Source organism: Phyllostomus discolor, chromosome 11, assembly GCF_004126475.2.
Source record: "Phyllostomus discolor isolate MPI-MPIP mPhyDis1 chromosome 11, mPhyDis1.pri.v3, whole genome shotgun sequence".
Taxonomy (NCBI): domain Eukaryota; kingdom Metazoa; phylum Chordata; class Mammalia; order Chiroptera; family Phyllostomidae; genus Phyllostomus; species Phyllostomus discolor.
In genome coordinates this window covers 67,877,683-67,897,232 of record NC_040913.2, presented here as the reverse complement: position 1 = coordinate 67,897,232, position 19,550 = coordinate 67,877,683, and the positions used below count along the sequence as shown (strand labels likewise).

Sequence of the window (19,550 nt, the reverse complement as noted above, 5' to 3'; positions counted from 1 at the left end):
TTATTTCTGGGCTCTTGATTCTGTTTCATGGGCCTATGTGTCTATTTTTATGCAAGTGTCATGCTGTTTTGATCTCTGTAGCTTTGTAGTACAGTTTAAATCAGGAAGTATGATGCCTCCAGCTTTGTTCCTCTGTCTCAGTATTGCTTTGGCTCTTCAGGGTCTTTGGTGGTTTCATACAAATTTTAGAATTTTTTTATTTTATGTAAAATGCCATTGGAACTTTTATAAGCATTCCATTGCATTTATAGATGGCCTTGAGTAGTATAGACATTTTAACAATACTACTTCTGATCCATGAACATAGTTTATCTTTTCATTTACTTACATCTTCTTTAATTTTTCATCCATGTCTTATAGTTTTCAGTGTAAAAAGCTTTCATTTCCTTAGTTAAATTTATTCCTAAGTATTTTATTGTTTTTGATGCCCTTGTGAATTTCTTTTTCAGGTATTCTATTATTATTGAATATATTTATTAGTTCTAACAGTTTTTTGGTGGAGTCTAGGGTTTTTTCTGTACAAGATCATGTTAATAGCAGACATACAATTTCCGTTCTTTTTCAATTTGGATGCCTTTTATTTCTTTTTCTTATTTTATGTATCTGGTTATGACTTCTAGTAGTATTTGAATAGGAGGGGTAAGAGTGAGCACCCTTGTCTAGTTCCAGAATTTAGAAACAAAGCTTTCAAGTTTCTACAACTGCGCACAAAGTTAGCTGTGGATTTGTCACACATGGGCTTTATTATGCTGCAGTGTATCTTTATACACCCAATCTGTTGAACATTTGTACCACCAAAAATATTGAATTTTTACAACTGATTTTACTGCTTCTATTGACATGATGATACGATTTTTGTCTTTCATTCCGTTAATGTGTTGTGCCGCATTTATTGATTTGTATGCGTTGCATCATTTTTGCATCTAGTGAGAAACCCTACTTGATCAGTGTACGATCCTTTTAATACAGTGCTAAATTTGGTTTGCTAATATTTTGTTGAGAATTTTTGCATCTATATTCATCAGTTATATTGGTCTGTAGTTTTCTCTTCTTACAGTATCCCAATTTGGCTTTAGTTTCAGGGTAATGCTGGCTTTGTAAGATAAGCTTGGAAGTGTTCTCTCCTCTTCAGGTAAATATTGGTAAAATTCACAAGAAAGCCGTCTATCTGGTCCTGGGTTTTTCTTATTTGGAAGGTTTTGGATTACTGACCCAGTCTCCTTGCTTGTTATTAACTGTTCAGATTTTTCATTTCTTCATGATTCAGTCTTTGTAGGTTTTTGTTTCTAGAAATATTCATTTTTTTCTAGGTTGTTTGACATGTTGCTGAATAATTATTCATAGTAGTCTCTTATGATCCTTTGTAATTTTTAACATACGTTGTAATGTCTCTTCTTTTAATTATAATTTTATGTATTAGACTCCTCACTCTTTTTTTTTTTTTTGGTAAGTCTAGCTAAATGTTTGTCAATTTTGTTTATCTTTTCAAAAAACCAACTTTTAGTTTTGTTGATATTTTCCATTTTTTCTATTCTTTATTTCATTTTTCTTTTCTGATCTCCATTATGCCCTTCCTTCTGTTAACATTGAGCTTAATTTATTCCTTTTCTACTTCCTGAGGTATAAAATTACATTGTTCATTCAAGATCTTTCTCTTTTTTTTAATGTGGTTGGAAAAGACACTTGATATGCTTTCAGTCTTTTTAAATTGTATAGGATATGGTTTGTGACACAACATATTCTATTACATATGCACATGAGAAGAGTGTGTCTTCTGCTGTTGTTTGACGGATTGTTCTGCATATATCTGTTAGGTCTATTTGTTCTAGAATATAGTTGAAGTTCAATGTTTCTTTATGAATTTTCTATTTGATGACCTACCCACTATTGAAATGGGGTATAGAAACCCCCTATTATTGTTGTATAGTGTCGATTTCTCCCTCCACATCTGTTAATATTTATTTAATATATTTAGGTGCTACAATGTTGAGTGCACACATATTTACAATTGTTGTATCCTCTTGATGAATTAAACCCTTCATTATTATATAATTGCTTTCTTATCTCTTGTTACCATTTGGTTTAAAGTCTGTTCTGCCTGATATAAGTACAGCTTCCCCTGTTCTCCTTTGATTTCTGTTGGTACAGAATATTTTTCCACCCTTTTACTTTAAGCCATTATATGTCCTTGAACCTGAAGTGAGCCTCCTGTAAGCGGCATATAGTTGGATCTTGATATTTGTGTCCATCCAGCCATTCTATACCTTTTAGTTGGAGAATTTAACCCATTACATTTAAGTAATTATTGGAAGATAACATTTGTTATTGCCATTTTGTTGTTTTCTGGCTGTTTGTCATTTCTCTGTTCCTTTCTTCTTCTTTGCCACCTTTCTTTATGAACTCATGAACTTACATTTAGGCATACTTTAATTTCCTTCTCTTTATCTTGTATCTACTATATGTTTTTATTTTGTGATAACCCTGATGTTTAAATTATCTTTTACAGTCTGTTTTAAAATGACAATATAAGTTAATCACATACTATTCTTCCACCCACACACACATTTTATATTTTTGATGTCACAATTCACATCTTTTTATCTTGTGTATCTATTAACCAATCACATGGCTATAGCTATTTTTAGTACTTCTGTTCTTTAACCTTTATACTAGAGTTAAGTGGTTAACACACTACCATACAATGGTCTTAGAGTATTATAAATCTAATTATATACTTACCTGTATCAATGTATTGAATATCTTTATATATTTTTGTGTTTCTTTTCAGCTTGAAAAACTCTTTTCAACATCTCTTCTAAGGCAGGCCTAGTGGTGATAACCCCCCTCAGCTTTTGTTTTTCTGGGAAAGTTTTCCTCTCTCCTTCATTTCTGAAGGACAACATTTCTGGTTAAAGGATTATCATTTTTGCATTGTTTCTTCTTTCAGTGCTTTCACTATATCATCCCATTTTCTTCTGGCCTGCAAGGCTTCTGCTGAGAAATCCATTGATTGCTTTATGAGGGTCCCTTCATATAAGTTTTTTTTCTCCCTTGCTCCTTTTAAAATTCTCTTTGTTTTTGATTTTTAACCATTTTATTATAATTCATCTTGGGGAAAATTGTGTGGGGTTGAAATTAGAGGGGGACCCACTAACTTCATGAGCTTAGATGTCCACATTTCTTTTCAGGTTTGGGACATTCTCCACCAGGATTCCTTCCCATAAACTTGCTGCCCCTTCCTTCCCCTCTTTCCTCTCAGGGACTCCAGGGAGGTGCAGACTGTCCCTTTCAATGGTGCCCAACAGGTCCCAAGGGCTCCTCTCATTCCTTTCCTCGTTCATTTTTTTTTTTTTTTTGCTTCTCTGAGGAAATGACTTCAAAGGACTTATCTTTGAGCTCGCTGATTCTCTCTTATGTTGGTTCAATCTGCTGTTGAACCTCTCTATGGAACTCTTTAGTTCAGTTTGTATTCTTCATCTCCAAAATTTCTGGGGTTCTTTACGTTTTTTAGAATCTCTTCGCTGAACTTCTCATTTTGCTCTTGTATTGTCTGTCTGATTTTGTTAAATTGTTTACATTCTCTTGTAGCTCTATCAGAATCTTCAGAAAAATTATTTTTAATTTTTTTTGCCAAGCAATTCATGTATCTCCACATCTTTGTGTTTAGTTACTAAAAATTTACTGTGTTCCTTTGGGGTGTCACATTTCCCCAGTTCCCTGTGATCCCTGCGGGCTCACACAGGTGCCCGTGCATGTGAAGAAGCAGTCACCTCCTCCAGAATGTATGGACTGACATTGGTAAGGAAATGCCTTCCTCTGCTGGAGGGAGGGGCTGGGCTGCAGTGTGTTGCGATCTCATACCTAGTCGGGAAAGTGCCATGCGCACAGGCACGTGGCAGCTCCATGCCTGGGTGTGTTGTGATGTCTTGCTGGCTCCGGCTGCTGGCGTTCACAGTGCCAGTTACCACAGGGTCATTGGTGAGCATTGCCAAGCAGTCTGTAGCGGCACCTCCCATGTTGCCAGGAAAAAGTGGTGGACAGAGTGAGCAGTGTGCACACACTTAGCTGCAGGTGTCTCTGCAGTGGCAGGGGCTGGTTACAGACACATATACATACATGGCGGGGGCCTCAGCCAGCAGCAAGGACCAGGGACACCTGTGGGCACACCAGCGCCTGCAGGGGCCCTGGCCGTTGGCATGCACTCCTGCAGCTTTAGAGTGTCCCCACCAGTGCACACATGGCAGTTCAGGCCAGTGAGGGGAGTCAGCTGGCAGCTTGCACAGCTGTGGGAATGAGCTACAGGTGAGCCTAGCAGTGCAGGCCCTGAACCTAACCCGACCCCAGCCCTAGCCTTAACTCATGACACTAACCGACGTAAGTGACTGTGATATTTAGTGGCTGTTTTACCTTGGGCATATTTAGTCTCTATGAATCTCAATACACTCATCTATAAAATAGACATAGTGAAACATATGTTGCAAAGTTTGCCGGAAAGTTAGTGACAGTGTATATAACTAAACCCAGCCCATTATTAGAGACCCAGATGACTCCTTTTCTGGCTATGCCAACCCAAGGCAGAGCAAAGGGCTGGGTGTGAGCAGAGCAGAGGGCGTGGATGCGGTAACAAGCCCGTTCAGAGTCCTGTCTGGCTAAAAACGTCAGAGGTTACCTTTAAGAATAAGGAAAAAGCAGAATGTCTATATCTCAGAAGGAAAACACAGTTGAGGGCAAAGAGGATTAAAATACGTAAAGCCTGCTGTATCTGAATTCTAACGGTTTTACGGGTCCTTTGTTCCAAACAACTTGAATTTTAAGCACGCACGTTGATTTCTGATGGAGGCACAGGGAAGGGTTTCCCAGGGGGTGAGAGGCAAGGGCGACAAAAGGAAAGCGGCAGTGGAAAGGCACGAGGCCCTCCCTGCATGTACATGGATCCTTTGCTGAGAGCTGAGTTTTCAGGTGGAAGCTGATGTCAGCAGAGAGATGGAGGTCAGAACGAGAGTCAGGAAGAAAGAAAATAACAGGAGACAAGTAGACACAGCTATTCAATTCACTTCTGAAACCCTGCCTGGATGAGAAAAAATAAGAACTGAATTTGTTAGAGGAAGATATTAGTTAATATATCTTAAATCCTGCGGCAAAGGGAATGCTGAGGGGGAACTTCACCTGGAGAGGAAACGGGAGTATTAGACCATGATGACCTTGGCAGGTCAAAGGTATCATTATTATTGTTTCTATCACACCCACCTGGGCTGCACAATATCCTTGTACTCTCAGAAAGTGTTGGATAACAGGCTTTCTTCACAGCAGCCGAAATTCACCTCCAACTGGGATAACTGATTCCAGAAGTGGGACCTTGACTCATGTACTAAACCACCAAGGAGAATTAACTAACAATTACAGTTTCATTTGTCTGTCTAATTACCAACACTACTTACCCACCAGGCTACATGTATTAAGCACCTGGATATTTTTTTCCCACAGGAACTCCCAGGTCAGTGGTGCAGACACAAGAAGTGAAAGGGAAGGCCTGCCTGCGGGGCTGTGGGGCTGGAGGAGGGTAGGGTGATGGAGGGACAACTGAAGAATCCGTGCAGTCAAGACCTGAGCTCTGGGCTGCCCTGTGACAGACGTCACCCTGGCTTCTCCTGGGCCACTGCTGCAGGGACCTGCTGCTGGCCAGGGTGCTGCCGCTGCCTGCCTGCTGCTGTCCCTGTGGCCTTGCTGCCTGTTTCTCTGCGAAAGCCTCCAGGACGGCTCCCTTCCAGGCCTCGGCAGCATCAACCAGGGAAGCCATGCAGCAGATTTCTCTCTTCTCGCCTTCTTCAGCACTGGCACCAACCGGCTGATACTACTAACACTCTGCTGCCACAGACGCAGCCTCCCCCAGTTCCTCAGCAAGGCCATTTGGTTCTCTGTCCTGGTCATGGCAGAAAGCAATAATAAGGAACAAACCCAAAGACCAAAACAGCTTTCTGCTTCTTACCTCCAAGAGCTGAGAAAGCTAGGGACTACTAATGGTCGTTCCCTGGAGTGTTCCGGGTTGAGGCTGGACAGTGGAGAGCAGGAGACAGCCCTTCCATGGTGTCCTTCCTAAACTGCAGACCCACAGGATGTGTGAGCACCACAAAAGGGCTCTTGCAAACCCTGAAGTTTCAGGGCAATGTGTTAAGCAGCTATAGTAACTGGATAACCATTCGTCCACTCATTTAGGTTTTCTTGGAGGAAACTGGGCATTGCACAGGGAGACACAGGTCTTCAGGCCAGCAGCTAAACTTTATATCCCACAGTCTTTCAACAAATTTGGCCTTTTTCCACATGTGGTAGACGCATTCAAGGAAAGCAATTGCACTGGGTGTCAGTACTCACGGCACAATAAGACGTCCTTAACTCATGTACAAAACTGCATCTTTCTCCTTGATCACCTTTTTTATAACTTGTATATTTTTATTAATTGTGGTAAAAACACATCATAATAGTTATCATCTTAACCATTTTAACTGGACGGTTTAGTTGTTCTAAGTGTATTTACATTGTTTACTTTTTAAAGGTAACTTAATTTTTATATTAAAATTAGATTATATTTTAAATTATAAACACTAAAATTATATTTTATATTTTATTATATAGACTACATTTTCTTGTTTATGATTTTACAGTTGCTTCCATTTTCCCTTTGCCCTCCTCCACACAGCCCCATCCCCTCACTCCCTCAGGCAACCCCCTACACCCTCACCCACGTCCTGGGTCAGGCGTCCGTGTGCCTTTCACTAACCCCTTCACCTTCTTCCAACCAGCCCCCCACCCCCCACCTTACAGCTGTCAGCCTGTTCCATGTTTCTGGGCCTCTGGTTCTGTCTTTCCTTGAGCCACCTTTCAGTCTGGTCTCTGCCTCCTGACAACACCTCTTCCGTGGACGTGATCTTCGTCAGAATGTGAGACTCTATTTTAAGTGCCTCTCTTAGCAATGCTTATGCCATTTTATTTTATTTTTTCATTGCCATTACAATCACCACAAGTTGAAGGGGGAGAGTGATGTAAGAACAAGTCTGAAGCTGAAATTATGGCCCTGTTTCCGGGATTCACACACAGAAAGTGGGAGCTACAGAGAAGCAAAGAACCCAATTCGGAAGCACAGAGCCACAGTAACTGGGGCCATCTGGTGCCATACTCGTATTTAACCGAGGGAGGGCAGGCAGATTTAGGACCTGAGTCGAGCTGGGGAAATGAAGCAAGATGGAAGAACTTTCATCAAATGCTGATTCAATATCAAAAACATTACTGACATCATTCATTCATCCAGAACAAATATTTATTGAGAATCTACTCTAGGTCTGGCATTGAATCGTATAAGTATTATTCCCATTTTATCGCTGAGGGATCAGATCCACAGACTGATCAAGTACACCACCCAGTTCCACAGGATTTGAACTCAGATCTCTACACGTTGCAGCTCATTCTCTTTCCCTTAGGACACGTGTGGGAGGAAGTAGAAGGAAAGAACTGGTGGATGAGAGAGAAGGTGTGAGGAAGCCCCTGGCATCCTGACTCTGCCAGACAGACACTTACTGGTGACATTGTTTTCACATGCAGTTCAGACATCAGGTTTTTATAGGTAATATTTTAAAATTCACAATAGTTATAACTTTTAGACAAAATTACTTAATTCTGAAATTTGAAAAATTTTCTATGCCAGCATTTCTATATTAAGGAAAATGCTACCCAAAGAACTCGGTTGCAGAAAGAGCCATGTAAGAAACCATGAGCTGTGTCACTCTCCCGGTGCTTAACCACACGCTACTGTTTGCTGGGTGAAGCCTCATCTGGGAACTACTCGGGAGCAACATCATGTCTCACTCCTCTTTGTAGAATTCTAACCCTGCGTTGTACGTGCCAGCTCTTGTAAAAATTGACATTGGACATTGGACACATGCTGATTGCATTTAATAAAGACTGTCTCCTCCGTTGCCCATTTCCTGAGCCACGGGTAAACATTTTTTATGAATTCAACATTCAACCAGCATGGAAGTTTTTCTAGCAAAAATCACTATTTTCTTCCAAGAAAACCATAGATCACCCTTAAAATACCTTTACTATTATTAATGTTAAAAAGATGTGTGCTTCTCTTTTCTTTCAAATGTTGTCTGACTACAAATCACAGAACACCTCTTAAGTACAGCAGAGAGGGTTTTAGACTTCATACATTGATCACCAGTAAATTTGTCTCTGAACTTGACCTGCAAGTCATGGAAAGAGTTGTTCTCAGAAAAAAAAAAGTTATCTAAATAGATAGGCTGACTTTTTAAAGGTTGAAATGATTAAATATCTAGAGTTTTCTCTAATATCACATACTGTCATTGAGGAAATATGAGAGGCAGGTTACCAGTGGATAGTTGGCAAAATGGGTGATGCATAGAGGTTAATTATTTTATTCTCTCTGCTTTTAAGTATATTTGATTTTTATAATAAGAAGTTTCAGTGTATAATACAGGATGCAATAATACAATAACACTGAAGATCATTTCTACTGCTTACTCTAAATGGTAAAGCATTTATCACCATGTTTGGGCACAAGCTTTTCCTCCAAGGAAATATTAAATATATTTTTCAGCTCTTCTCCTATTTCTTCTTCATTCAGTGTCTTAAACTCCACCAAATCCACATTGTCCTTATAACTGAATTTCCTAAAGGTGAGGGTGAGGCCCACTAAACAGTGAACCCCATCTGGGGTCTGCAAGGAACAGAACGACAGGCCTGTAAACAAAGACGCTGGAGACGTCTGAAGGTATTCATTAACAGACTCAAAATCTTCAATTGTTCGAGGCTCCAGAGTAAAGGAGTAGATCTTTCGGTACTTGTTCCTTTCCAGGAGATCAGAGTTAACAAATTCCTGGTTTGGAACGTACTGCTCTCTTCTGATTTGGTCCAGGAACCAGGTTCCTCTCTCTTCAGTCAAGCGGAAGACGCAGGGCACCTGAGGCTGATCCTTCCCAGAAATTAACTCCAGAGGCTGCCACATCTGGTAAGAGCATGCAAACCCAGCATCGACTATGTAGTGTCTGCCATCCAAGGTGACCTTCAGCAGAAGGTGACACATAGCACTGCTGTATTTGTCAGCCGGAGGGTTGTACACACAGCCTCCCAGCATGGTGGCCTGGAAACCCATGGTGGTCAGAGCCCAGTACAGGAGGTGATTGACCTGGAGGCACCAGCCACCCCGCCTCCTCCTCACCACTTGATCAAAAATGGCCTCCAAGCCCAGTTCCATGGGCTTCCCACAATGGATGTTCAGGTCCTCAAAGGGAATGGCCCAGATCTGGTGCTGAAGGATGTCAGTTAACGTTTCCAGGTCCAATTTGTCCCTGGAGTTCTTATAACCAATTCTTTCAAAATACGCTTCAATGTCCATGGTTGCCTAAGGCAAGGAAAATAAAGCAAGAGCACATCGTGTTACCTTTGCACTTGGATTTTGAATTATAATTAATGTATTTTAAATATCTAAATACAAATAGAGTGGGTAAATGTCTGCAATGTAAGTCTTTTGTTTACTACTTTCATTGTAGTCATTGTTTTCACGTGCTTAAGTTCACTCACTAGTCTCAGTAACCCTGTACGAAAAGGATTATCACTGGTTCCGGGTATTAAAGATGAGAAGCTGTAAATCCAGATTAAATGATGAGCAAAATGATAAACAGTTTATATGTGGTTTTGTTAGTAATAAATTAAGAGGTTCAAATTGGCTGTCAATTAAAATAGGGTTTATACCCTGGTTGGTGTGGCTCAGTGGAATGAGTGCCAGTCTACAAAGCAAAGAGTTGTTGATTCAATTCCCAGTCAAGGCATATGCCTGTGTTGTAGGCCAGGTCCCCAGTAGGGGGCGCTCAAGAGGCAACCATATATTGATGTTTTTCTCCCTCTCTTCTCTGTACCTTGGGCTCTCTGAAAATAAATAAATGTAGTGTTTACAAATAGTCTAGTGTAAATAGGAGAATTAGAGAGTACATTGTGTTCTCGGTACCTGGCCCAATTTCACCTTGAGTTGAACCCACTCAAAGTTCCAACTCAAAGATTTACATTCCTCCCCACATTGATTTATTGATTCACTCAGTACCAAGTTTATGAAACTTTTCATAAGTTTCAGGAAGGGCCTCAGAAGCAAGCAACCAGATGGCCAGTTGCCAGGGAATCAGCAAAGAAGGGTGAACCTTGATCCTTGCCCCCATGTATTGCTACAAGACTTACCAAACACAGCAAAGACCAGTGCGCCATGGTAGCAGCTGTTCTTCCTCCAGGGATAAAGCACAATTGGGGATATTGGGGCAAAAGAAAAATAAAGCACAACGTTCTTTGTGTGCGGTGTCACCAGAAAGGAAGAAGCATCCATACAGGGAAGATCGGCCATCAGAGTGTCTCCGGTTACACTCTCTCCTTCCGTCTCCACTGGGAGAGTGAGGAGTCCAGGCCCCGCTCCACACAGACCCCTCACCACTCACGTTAGGGTCAAGAAACAAGGAAAAGGTGGAGACAACACTAGACACGCATGAATATAATGAAAACACAGGATGCAAATACACTGTGAGAGTGGGACTTAAAGGACATAATGTGCAAAAGAGAGACAAAAACAGACAACCAGTTCAAGAAGAGAAATAAACTGAGCAATGGAAAGAAATTCTTCACGGGCACTTGGAGCAAAAGAACATTTAACATAGATTCATAATGAAGAGCCAAAAAATGAAGTGATAAAATAATAATGAAATAATGCAGCTTTATTATTTTATCTTAGACCTAGGGAAACTAAGAACAAAAACAAAGCTAATACATAGTTAATTACAAACAGAGAGGGACAATATAGATGCAGCAAAATTATCAAATCACGTGTAGAAGAAAAACTTGATATACAGTAAAAGTCACTGAAAAGGTAAAGCCATTAAACAAATAGAAAGAAGCCAATAGAAAAACAACTGGTGCTTTTGAAGAAGAAAACTCAAAAAGCACAATAGAAAATGTATATAAAAATAACAAAAACATTTTTCTAAATCTAAAAAACAGCCAGATTCTGGAAAAGTGAGATTCAACATTCAACAATGGAATGTATTCCGGTTAAACTGCTGAAATTGAAAATGGGAGGAAACTACCTGGGTATTTGGTGGAAAAGCCAACGCTTCATAAGGGAGAAACTGTCACGCGGGCGTCAGAACACCCCGCAGTAGTAGGTCTACTAAGTTAAGAGGGGAGTCTGATCTTCAAACACTACCCTCAGCTAGTGTTGCATTTAATCACAAAGGCATCCTAAGTATAAAGACAATCTCAAACCTGACAGAACTTGAGGAATGCATCAACAGTGAGCTACCCTGATAAAGTGGTACCTCCCAACTGGCCAGTAAGGGTATAAATTAAAATGAAAAAAAAAAGATGAGAGAGGCTGCAATAAAGGGTTCATGGTCAACATTGACTCCTTTTATTATAGAACAAAGAGGAGAAAATGTATGAGAATAGCAAGTAAAGTTTTAAAAACATTTGAAAAGTGTGGCTCAGATGAAACCCATTAGACCTGTTGGCTTCCACCCTAAGAACAGAGAGGGAAGGAACAGAGCATGCTCAGTGTGACTACAGAGGCATAAGGCATTGGTGAGGATTCGGGACCCTGGCTACTGTGGGGAGAACGCTGCCTGTCCCACCCAGATCCCGTCAGATGTCTTTTACCATTTCACTGTGCCCCTGGCCTGGCTTCTCTGTCCTTATGCTTAAGGACCTGCACCCTAGACTCTTTGGAGGGCCCCCTGAGGGCTCCTGGAGCGGCTTTGCCTTCCTCTGCAGAGAGCTGGACAAGCCAGGGAACTCATTTCCTGCTAGGGCAGCAATGATGACTCATGTGAGGTTTTGGAAGTCCACCTGCTGGGCCTGGAGTCCGGACACACTTGGAGTCGGAAGTCACAACAAGGCTGAACTGGGCATCTCCCAGGGGCACTTCCTGGATAAGCCACTTGCACATGCACCTGGGTCTGTGTCTCAGGGTCTGGTTCTGGGAACTTGACTTCAGTGAGACCTATCGGTGGTCCTCTGGAGAGCTGTGCGGAATGAAGGAAAGATACACAGGCAACTTTCAGAGGGCCTGACATGTCAGGTGAAAGAGGCCTGCTTTTTCCTGTAGCTCATCTGACGGATCCTTGGTGTTTTCTTGAATGGTCAATGTTCAACTGTTGAACTGACGGCTGAAATTTGTCCTTTGCAAGAAGGGACTCCAATTCAAATTACCTTTCTGGAGGAACCCTTGGAGAATATATCGATATGCCAAGTTCACTGATCAGCTCCCAGTCCTCTAGGATGTCTACACCTTTCATGGAGAACACTGGTTTCCATTTCACTCCCTAAGTAAACCCCTAGTGTTTCCTCAAATGAATTGTAGGCAAGAGTCTAAAATAAAGGAATTAGAAGCAAACTGTTCCAGAGCTAGTCGGCAAGGGGATGGTGCCGTCACACTCAAGCTACAGGCAGCACAAGAACAACCATGGACTGAAGTCTTCGACACCTAGCACCTGACTTCTGGCATCGTGGAGAATTTTGAGGAGTGCCGGTGAGTGGCTTTCTCCGTGGCTGCTTCTTCTCTTTTTAATCACTTTCTTATTCTTTTCTCTGTCCCAGTGAAGGCCATGGCATGCCACTGGATTGAAACCACCACTGAGCCCCCCTCCCAGGGACAAAGTGGCCAGCCGTTCGACTTTCTGGATGCAAGGGAAGCTGTTAAGCGAGCCCTGCTCAATGGCCATCATTCCACAGGCAGTGTGGGGGAGATACGCTGTACACCCCACCGGGAACCAAAGGCCAGCAGAGGTCAGGCCGGCCCACACCACAAGCCCGGGAGCCAGTCCACAGAAACAGCTGCTCAGCACACGGACGTGAAGTCCAGACAAAACAAGTCCCTGGGATGACACGGAGCTGGCAGCTAAAAACTGCCCTTTGAGAGGAGAGTGGAGTCCCTCTATTGTGCTTCAGGAACAAAAATGAGGGTCCTGGGTGAAAGGCTGCTGTCAGCCCAAGGTGACAAGCAGCACGAGTACTCTCTGGACTGAGGGGAAGTTGCCAACCCCTCCTTCCAGGATTTCTGGCATTCCTGAATAGATTTTTTAAATAACTGATGTGAAGTTCACATCACACGGTACTGATCATGTGGTGCATCGATGGAACGATCAATCAGTGCCATCCAGTACACTCACCACGGTGCACATCACCATCTCTATCCCAATCCACAACACCACACTAGGGTGAACTGCACCCTGCTGCCCATTCAGCAGTGATTCCCTGTTTCCTCCAGCCCCTAGCAACCGCCACTCTGCTTTCTGTCTCTGCAGACTCATCTCTGCAGAACATTGCATATAAATGTAATTGTGTAACACGGGGCCTTTTGCGGCTGGCTTCCTTTCATTTGCCATAATGGGTTCAGGGTTCATGTATTGTGAAACACACATCAATACCTCATCCCTTTTTATGACTGAATAGCATTCCAAGGTGTGGACACGATTTTTATTTATCTCTTCCTTCCTGATGGCATCTAGGTTATCCCACGTTTGGCTGCTGTGCATCGTGCTGCTGTGAACATTTGTGTCCAAGCACACTTCTCAGTGTGTTTTCCAATCAGTTTGCACTGACACCGAGGAACAGAAGTGCTGAGTTGAATAGAAGAATTTTAGGGAGTGCTTCTGAGTGGCTTTTCTTTCTGTGTACTGTTATTTTCATTTCTCTCCCCTCCCCTCCCCTCCCCTCCCCTCCCCTTCCTTTCCTTTTGGCTCTGCACCCTCTGCAATGACACTACGACCCAGCTCAGTCCCAGGGCATTGGTTAGCCCAGTGATTTTCTGGGTGAGGAAGAAGCTGTCAGGCAGGCCTCGCCCACAGAGCCCCCTTCAACAGCGCTTCGCACCCTGAAGGCCTGTGGAGTTGACACAGAAAGCCCCATGCATTGAAATCAGCTGTCACAGCTGCCAAGGACTTCTCACTGGTTTTTGTTTTCATAAACTTCATTTTTCCCCTCCTCTCAAAAAGCAAAAGCTCAAACAAACTCAGATGTGCAGGTGATATGTGAGCATACTTAAAGTTGCCTCTGAACTTTTCAAACCCATAAAGAGCAATCAAAATAAGTTGCCGGGCAAGATGCACCAGGCAGTTGACAGAAAGTTGTTTACTTTTGTTTAAGGGAGAGAGAGTGCAGCTGCCGTTTTGTGAGCAGAAAACTAAAGTGAGGCCCTGGGGAAGGGAAAGAGCAATTCCTCAGAGAAGAGCACACCGGGGTGCTGCTGTGGGCACCTGCCGGAGCTGGGGAGCACCGCCAGAGCACCTCGCACTCCGGCCCTTGCTACTGGGTGTGTCTGCCCCTGCAGGCCCCTCTCCTGTGCAGTTGTTCACAGCTCTGCTCAGGGCGTGGAGTCCTTGGTCTCTCTGACAGTAAAGAGGTTGGTTCTTGTCATTTACGGCTCCTGGAGGCCCTTCCCCCTAAGCCTCCCTCCAGGGCAGGAAACTTCCCCCAGGAATTCCCTCCAACAGTGCAGAAAACATGTTCCCTCTCTCCCTTTGGGATTATTGCTGACATCCTAATCAGCTGATGCAGAGGGAGCTGGGATGGTCACAAACATGCTGCTGCCAGGACTAACTGTGCCCTTGGGACACTCTTGGTTGGGGACAGAGGAGGTGGACATTACTGTTTCCATTATCTGACAAGGAAATCCAGTTCCCTGAAACACACTTTGTGCACACAGCTGGTTTTTACACACTCTGTAATCCTCACAACCACCTTTTCAGTAAGCTCTCTAATGAGTTCCATTTCACTGACAGATAAACTGACTTTCAAAGATACTGGGTGGTCCGCCCAAGTCCCCACAGTTGGGTGTGGCATGGCTGTGACTCTAACCCACAGGGTGTGCATCGAGGGTCTGCTACCCTCACACTATACTGTACAGCCCTTAGAGCATAAGGACTGAAAGCAGGTGTCAGCCACACCTTCTGAACCACCTCTGGACTGCAATTCAGACACACTGCAATGTCTAGCCTGCTGGACTCACAGCTGAGGTGGGATTAAGCCCCAATTTCAAAGCATAAACAGTCACTCACCAAGTTCTACTAGGACCAGCACCAGGAACTACACTGAACTGACTTCACTCCTCCCACTGGAGCCAACACAGGAAGTGCCCTCACTGGATTTTCACACTGCCCCTGACCAGGAGTCCACTTAGAATCACCCAGGTATCTCTGGGAAATGTAGTTGTGGGTCCTAAGGACATCCTTGTGTGCTTCCTCTTCAAATCTATTCAGCTGAGAAGAAGGGGGACTATATTATCTGAGGAGCCCCTGTCATCACAGGCAGAGAGGGGTATAACCTTGTATTTGTTGTATGACCTCCGCTGCCATAGTCACCAGGACACAGCAGAGATAAAGCTGGGACTGCAGAGCAGATCTTGCTAGAAACACATTGCAGAGGGGGAGATATAATCCCCGGATGCAGCTTCGGGGCTGGACCGTCTTGGAACAAAGCATGGGAATGGAATTCTTCAATGAAATGTGGGCATAGTCCTCTTGAGTCCTGGAAATTTAATACTTGGCAATAAAATCCATGACAAATTCATGATTTTGAGAATACCACTATCATTTTAGCTAAAGGAACAAAGTCCCACAAGAACCTCCCGCAAAAACTGTCACAGGAACCTGAGATCCTGAGTCCCGAGGTTAAAGCAGAATCAGCCCTGAGTCGTGGGTCCTGGCCTCTGAAGGCCATGAAAGCTGAGATCATCTGGCTGGGATTTCAGTGCCTTGAGGGCCCCATCTGCAATGGAATGGCTCTTGGAACATTGAGCCTGAAAGCTGACTACTTCCTGTGGAAGGGCAGCAGAACTGGGAAATACTTGAACTGCCACTGAGCGCTGTCCCCACCACAGAAGGGACAGAGAGAGAGAAGTGAACCAGCAGGAGTAATAATGATAATGTGAAGGTAAGCTCTCCCAATTCCAATGTGAGGAAGTTGTAAACTTCGTGAGCATATTCCTTTTCTAAAATAATAGTCAAATTAGTTATTGAATTATAACAATTCTAATGTGTGCTAACTCTTTTTGTTTTAAATATTAAAGCATGCTAGATCACTTTTATTTCCTTGCAAAAAAAAAAAGTCTTTTAAGAGACATTTATTTTCACATAGACTGAAGTTAAATCTCCCCCTTTTATTTTGGAATCCATGGAAGACACTGGTCCCTAAATCAAGATATTTTTTTTGCCCCAGATGCAGTGGCTCAGTGGATTGATGCCAACCTGTGAACTATAAGTCGCTGGTTTGATTCCCTATCAGGGCACATGCCTGGGTTACAGGGCCAGGTCCCCAGTTGGGGGCACATGAGAGGCAACCACACATTCATGTTTCTATCCCTTCCTTCCCTTCTCTCTAGAAATAAAGAATACCTTTTTTTAAAAAAAAAAAACAGATGTTTTTGTTGTTGTTTAATAAATTGGTTTTAACATTAGTTACCAAGATTTCTGGTTTCTGTTCTAACAGGTAAAATTTTTGGAGTCAACTCTCACTGTGTCCCAGAAAATCAACAACACTTGGAAATAAAAAAGACCCATCAGAGTTTCAAGGTCATGAAGCAAACTGTTAAAGTCAAGAGGTGGGTGCATATGCAGAGTCACAATTTACTGGCAATTGATGCCCAGGATTCGAAGCCCATCGCTGAGGCTGGCTATTTGGAGCACTTGAAAACCTCATTGGAAAAATTCCTGGAGACTCCGTGTGGACTGTTTGAAAGTTACCACCTCCGGAGGCTCAGTGTGAGGGAGCCCTCCTCCCCTTTTTGAGTGTTCCCTCCAGAACCCCACCAGGTTTTCACTGTCGAGAACACAGAAAAATCTCCTTGTGCTTTTGATAGAAGGAGGAAATGCAATCACTTTGAAGTAAGTCCTGAGTGTTCTGTCCTCCCTTGTCCTTCAAGGAAAATCACCAGAGCCCAGTTGCTGTGAGGTAAGGAACACACCCTGCTCCAGTCTCCTGCAGCTTCCCTTCCTTGCCTAAGGGAGAAAAGATGGAGAAGGGCTTCTGAAGGTTACACTCTGGTGTCCAGCCCAGGCTGACTTAAGTGTGAGACTGATCATATAGGACTGCAGAACACTTCTCTCCTCATCATCCCTCACAACCACATCAATAAGTCTACTGTACATAAAAACTACAAGTCTCGGATTCTATTTAGTGAGGAATTTCTAGGCAATCCCAGAGATAAAAGAGGAGACAGAAACAAGGACTCTAAAGGACACTGAAACCTCGGACATCTACAGCCACAGAAAATAGTAAACACAGCATACGTCTAGCCAAATAAACATACGCCCTCACACCAAAGGCCTGCACGCCTCAGTTCATATTGCCTGCCTCAATCATCATGTCTACCTTCTGATGCAGACACTGGCCCACAGTGTCCATGGTGTTATGGATGAGATATGAGACAAATTCACACAGACTGCTGAGTCCTGTGGAGGAAAAGGGACAGCAGGGCTATTCTCTCAAGGGGAGAGTGCCTCGGAGTGGCCTGGCCATTCTCTGAAGGGAGAGTGCCCCGATCCTTCCCTTCACAGGTTTTTATTGGTTTTTAAATTGCACAGGAGTACAGATAAAGTTCATTAATCATTGTCAGGCAGTAAGGATCAAACAATAGCATACAAAGAACTATGAGGGCTTATTCTGAGTCAGGGCCTGTTAGCTAAAGGGCTACAAAACTTTGGGAAACAAACTCACTTCCTGCTCGGACCTTTATCATTTAATTTGAGAGCATTCTTAGCAAAGCAGGTTTCATAGGAGTTTATGTATTCTTTCTCAGGCCTGATCACCCGGGAAACCTGCCCTTTCCAGCACAGGGCTGCACACCCTCTGTCATTGTTTCAGGCTTCAGTCAGGCAGAGCAGGCAAGATAGCCAAGAAATTAAGAGGCTTCTCACAAACAGAAGGAGGACTCAGGCTTTCTCAAAGCTGAGGGGTGAGGGTCCATCACCCCATTTTGCTATAGCCCCCCAAGTCCCTCCCTGGGGCCTCCACGTGATCATGCCTATCTTAGGTCATTCCCCCCCTTGGGGAATCTTACCTGTCATTGGCTAACCGACCAAGCATTGGGGGCCTGTTATGGAAAAAGGAGCAGAGGCGGCTCTCCTGCCAGGGAGATAAGCTTTGTCTCTTTAGTGGCTTATGGTCCAAAGGTCACTCACTCAGCCTTATCCATGGGGAGGTTACAGCTCCTGAAACCAGGCAGGGAAGCTCCCAACAACCTTCCACAGAGTGATTGTAAGGCATGCTAACGTATGAGGAAACGCCATCTGAAGAAACAAATGAAGCATCAGAATAAGATTCTGATATGGCAGAGAATTTGGAATTATCAGACTGGGAATTTAAAAGACCTATAATTAATTAATGTGGTAAGGTCTTCAGTGAAAACATGGACTACATATAAAAGTAGATGGGTATTGTAAGTGTTGCAAGTGCTTAAAGTTATGTCAACAGGAAACTGAAATGCAAAGAGGAAAAAAGACACCCCAAAATAAAGAGTATTCATGAACTTTGGGACAATTATACAACATATAGGATACATGTAATGGGACACAAGAAGGAAAAGAGAGAGAGAAAAACATAAAGATATTTAAATTATATCTAAATTATAATGGCCAAATATTTTTTTTTCCAAAATTAACAACACCCACTAAACAACAGATCTAGGAATCTCAGAGAACACCGTGACCCAGGGCGAGTTTCCAGAAACAGACACCTGGGAATATCATATTAAAAGTGCAGAAAAGCAGAACAAAGTGAAAATCTAGAAAGAAGCTAGAGGGGAAAAAAGCCATGTTTCAATAGAGGAACAACAGGTAATATATTAAATTTCTTTTCAGAAACCATGCAAGCAAGGACTGAAATATTCAAAATGTTGAAAAAATAAACCCACCAATTTAGAATTCTGTATCCAGCAAAATTATTCCTCAAAAGTGAAGGAAAAATAAACATATCTTCAGTAAAATAAAAACCAGCTGCATTTGTCACCAGTAGGTCTGCCCTGCAAGAAAAGAACTTCTTCAGAGAGAAGGATCATATAGGTCAGAAACTCAAAAGTACATAAAGAAAGGGAAAATAAAAAAACAAAATGAGGTCATGGATATTTAACCAGGCTTACTGGGATGATCATTTTATAATGCATACAATATGGAATCATATTGTATATATGAACTAAGATAATATGTTAATTATACTACAATAAAAGAAATCAAGTTGTTAACCTTAAAAAAATAAAACAAAATGTTCCATTCACTATTAAAAAAAGAAAAGGAAAAATAAAGGAATGTTAAAAAGGCTTTTACTTTTCTTATTTTTAGTGTATCTAATGGGTATAGTTTATTCAAAATAACAGTAGCAACAATGGGTTGTGTGCTTATGGCTCCCAGAGAAGTGACATGAATGACAAATGTGACAGTGGACGTGAGGGGAGGGCTGGAATACTATGTTCTGAAGTGCCTGCCCCACAGGGTTGTTTGAAAGCGGACACAGAT

At 42.7% G+C, this 19,550-nt stretch overlaps 1 protein-coding gene across 1 annotated transcript; it reads right to left on the bottom strand.

The window, feature by feature from the left end:
* Positions 1-8,077: 8,077 nt before the first annotated feature.
* LOC114508709 (arylamine N-acetyltransferase 1-like) lies at positions 8,078-15,151 on the bottom strand. Its single transcript, XM_028526743.2, has 2 exons — positions 15,102-15,151; positions 8,078-9,415 (listed from the first exon to the last, which is right to left on the bottom strand). Exon 2 carries the CDS (start codon positions 9,407-9,409, stop codon positions 8,537-8,539), a length of 873 nt encoding a protein of 290 aa, XP_028382544.1. The 5' UTR covers positions 9,410-9,415; positions 15,102-15,151; the 3' UTR covers positions 8,078-8,536.
* Between the last annotated feature and the right edge of the window lie 4,399 nt (positions 15,152-19,550).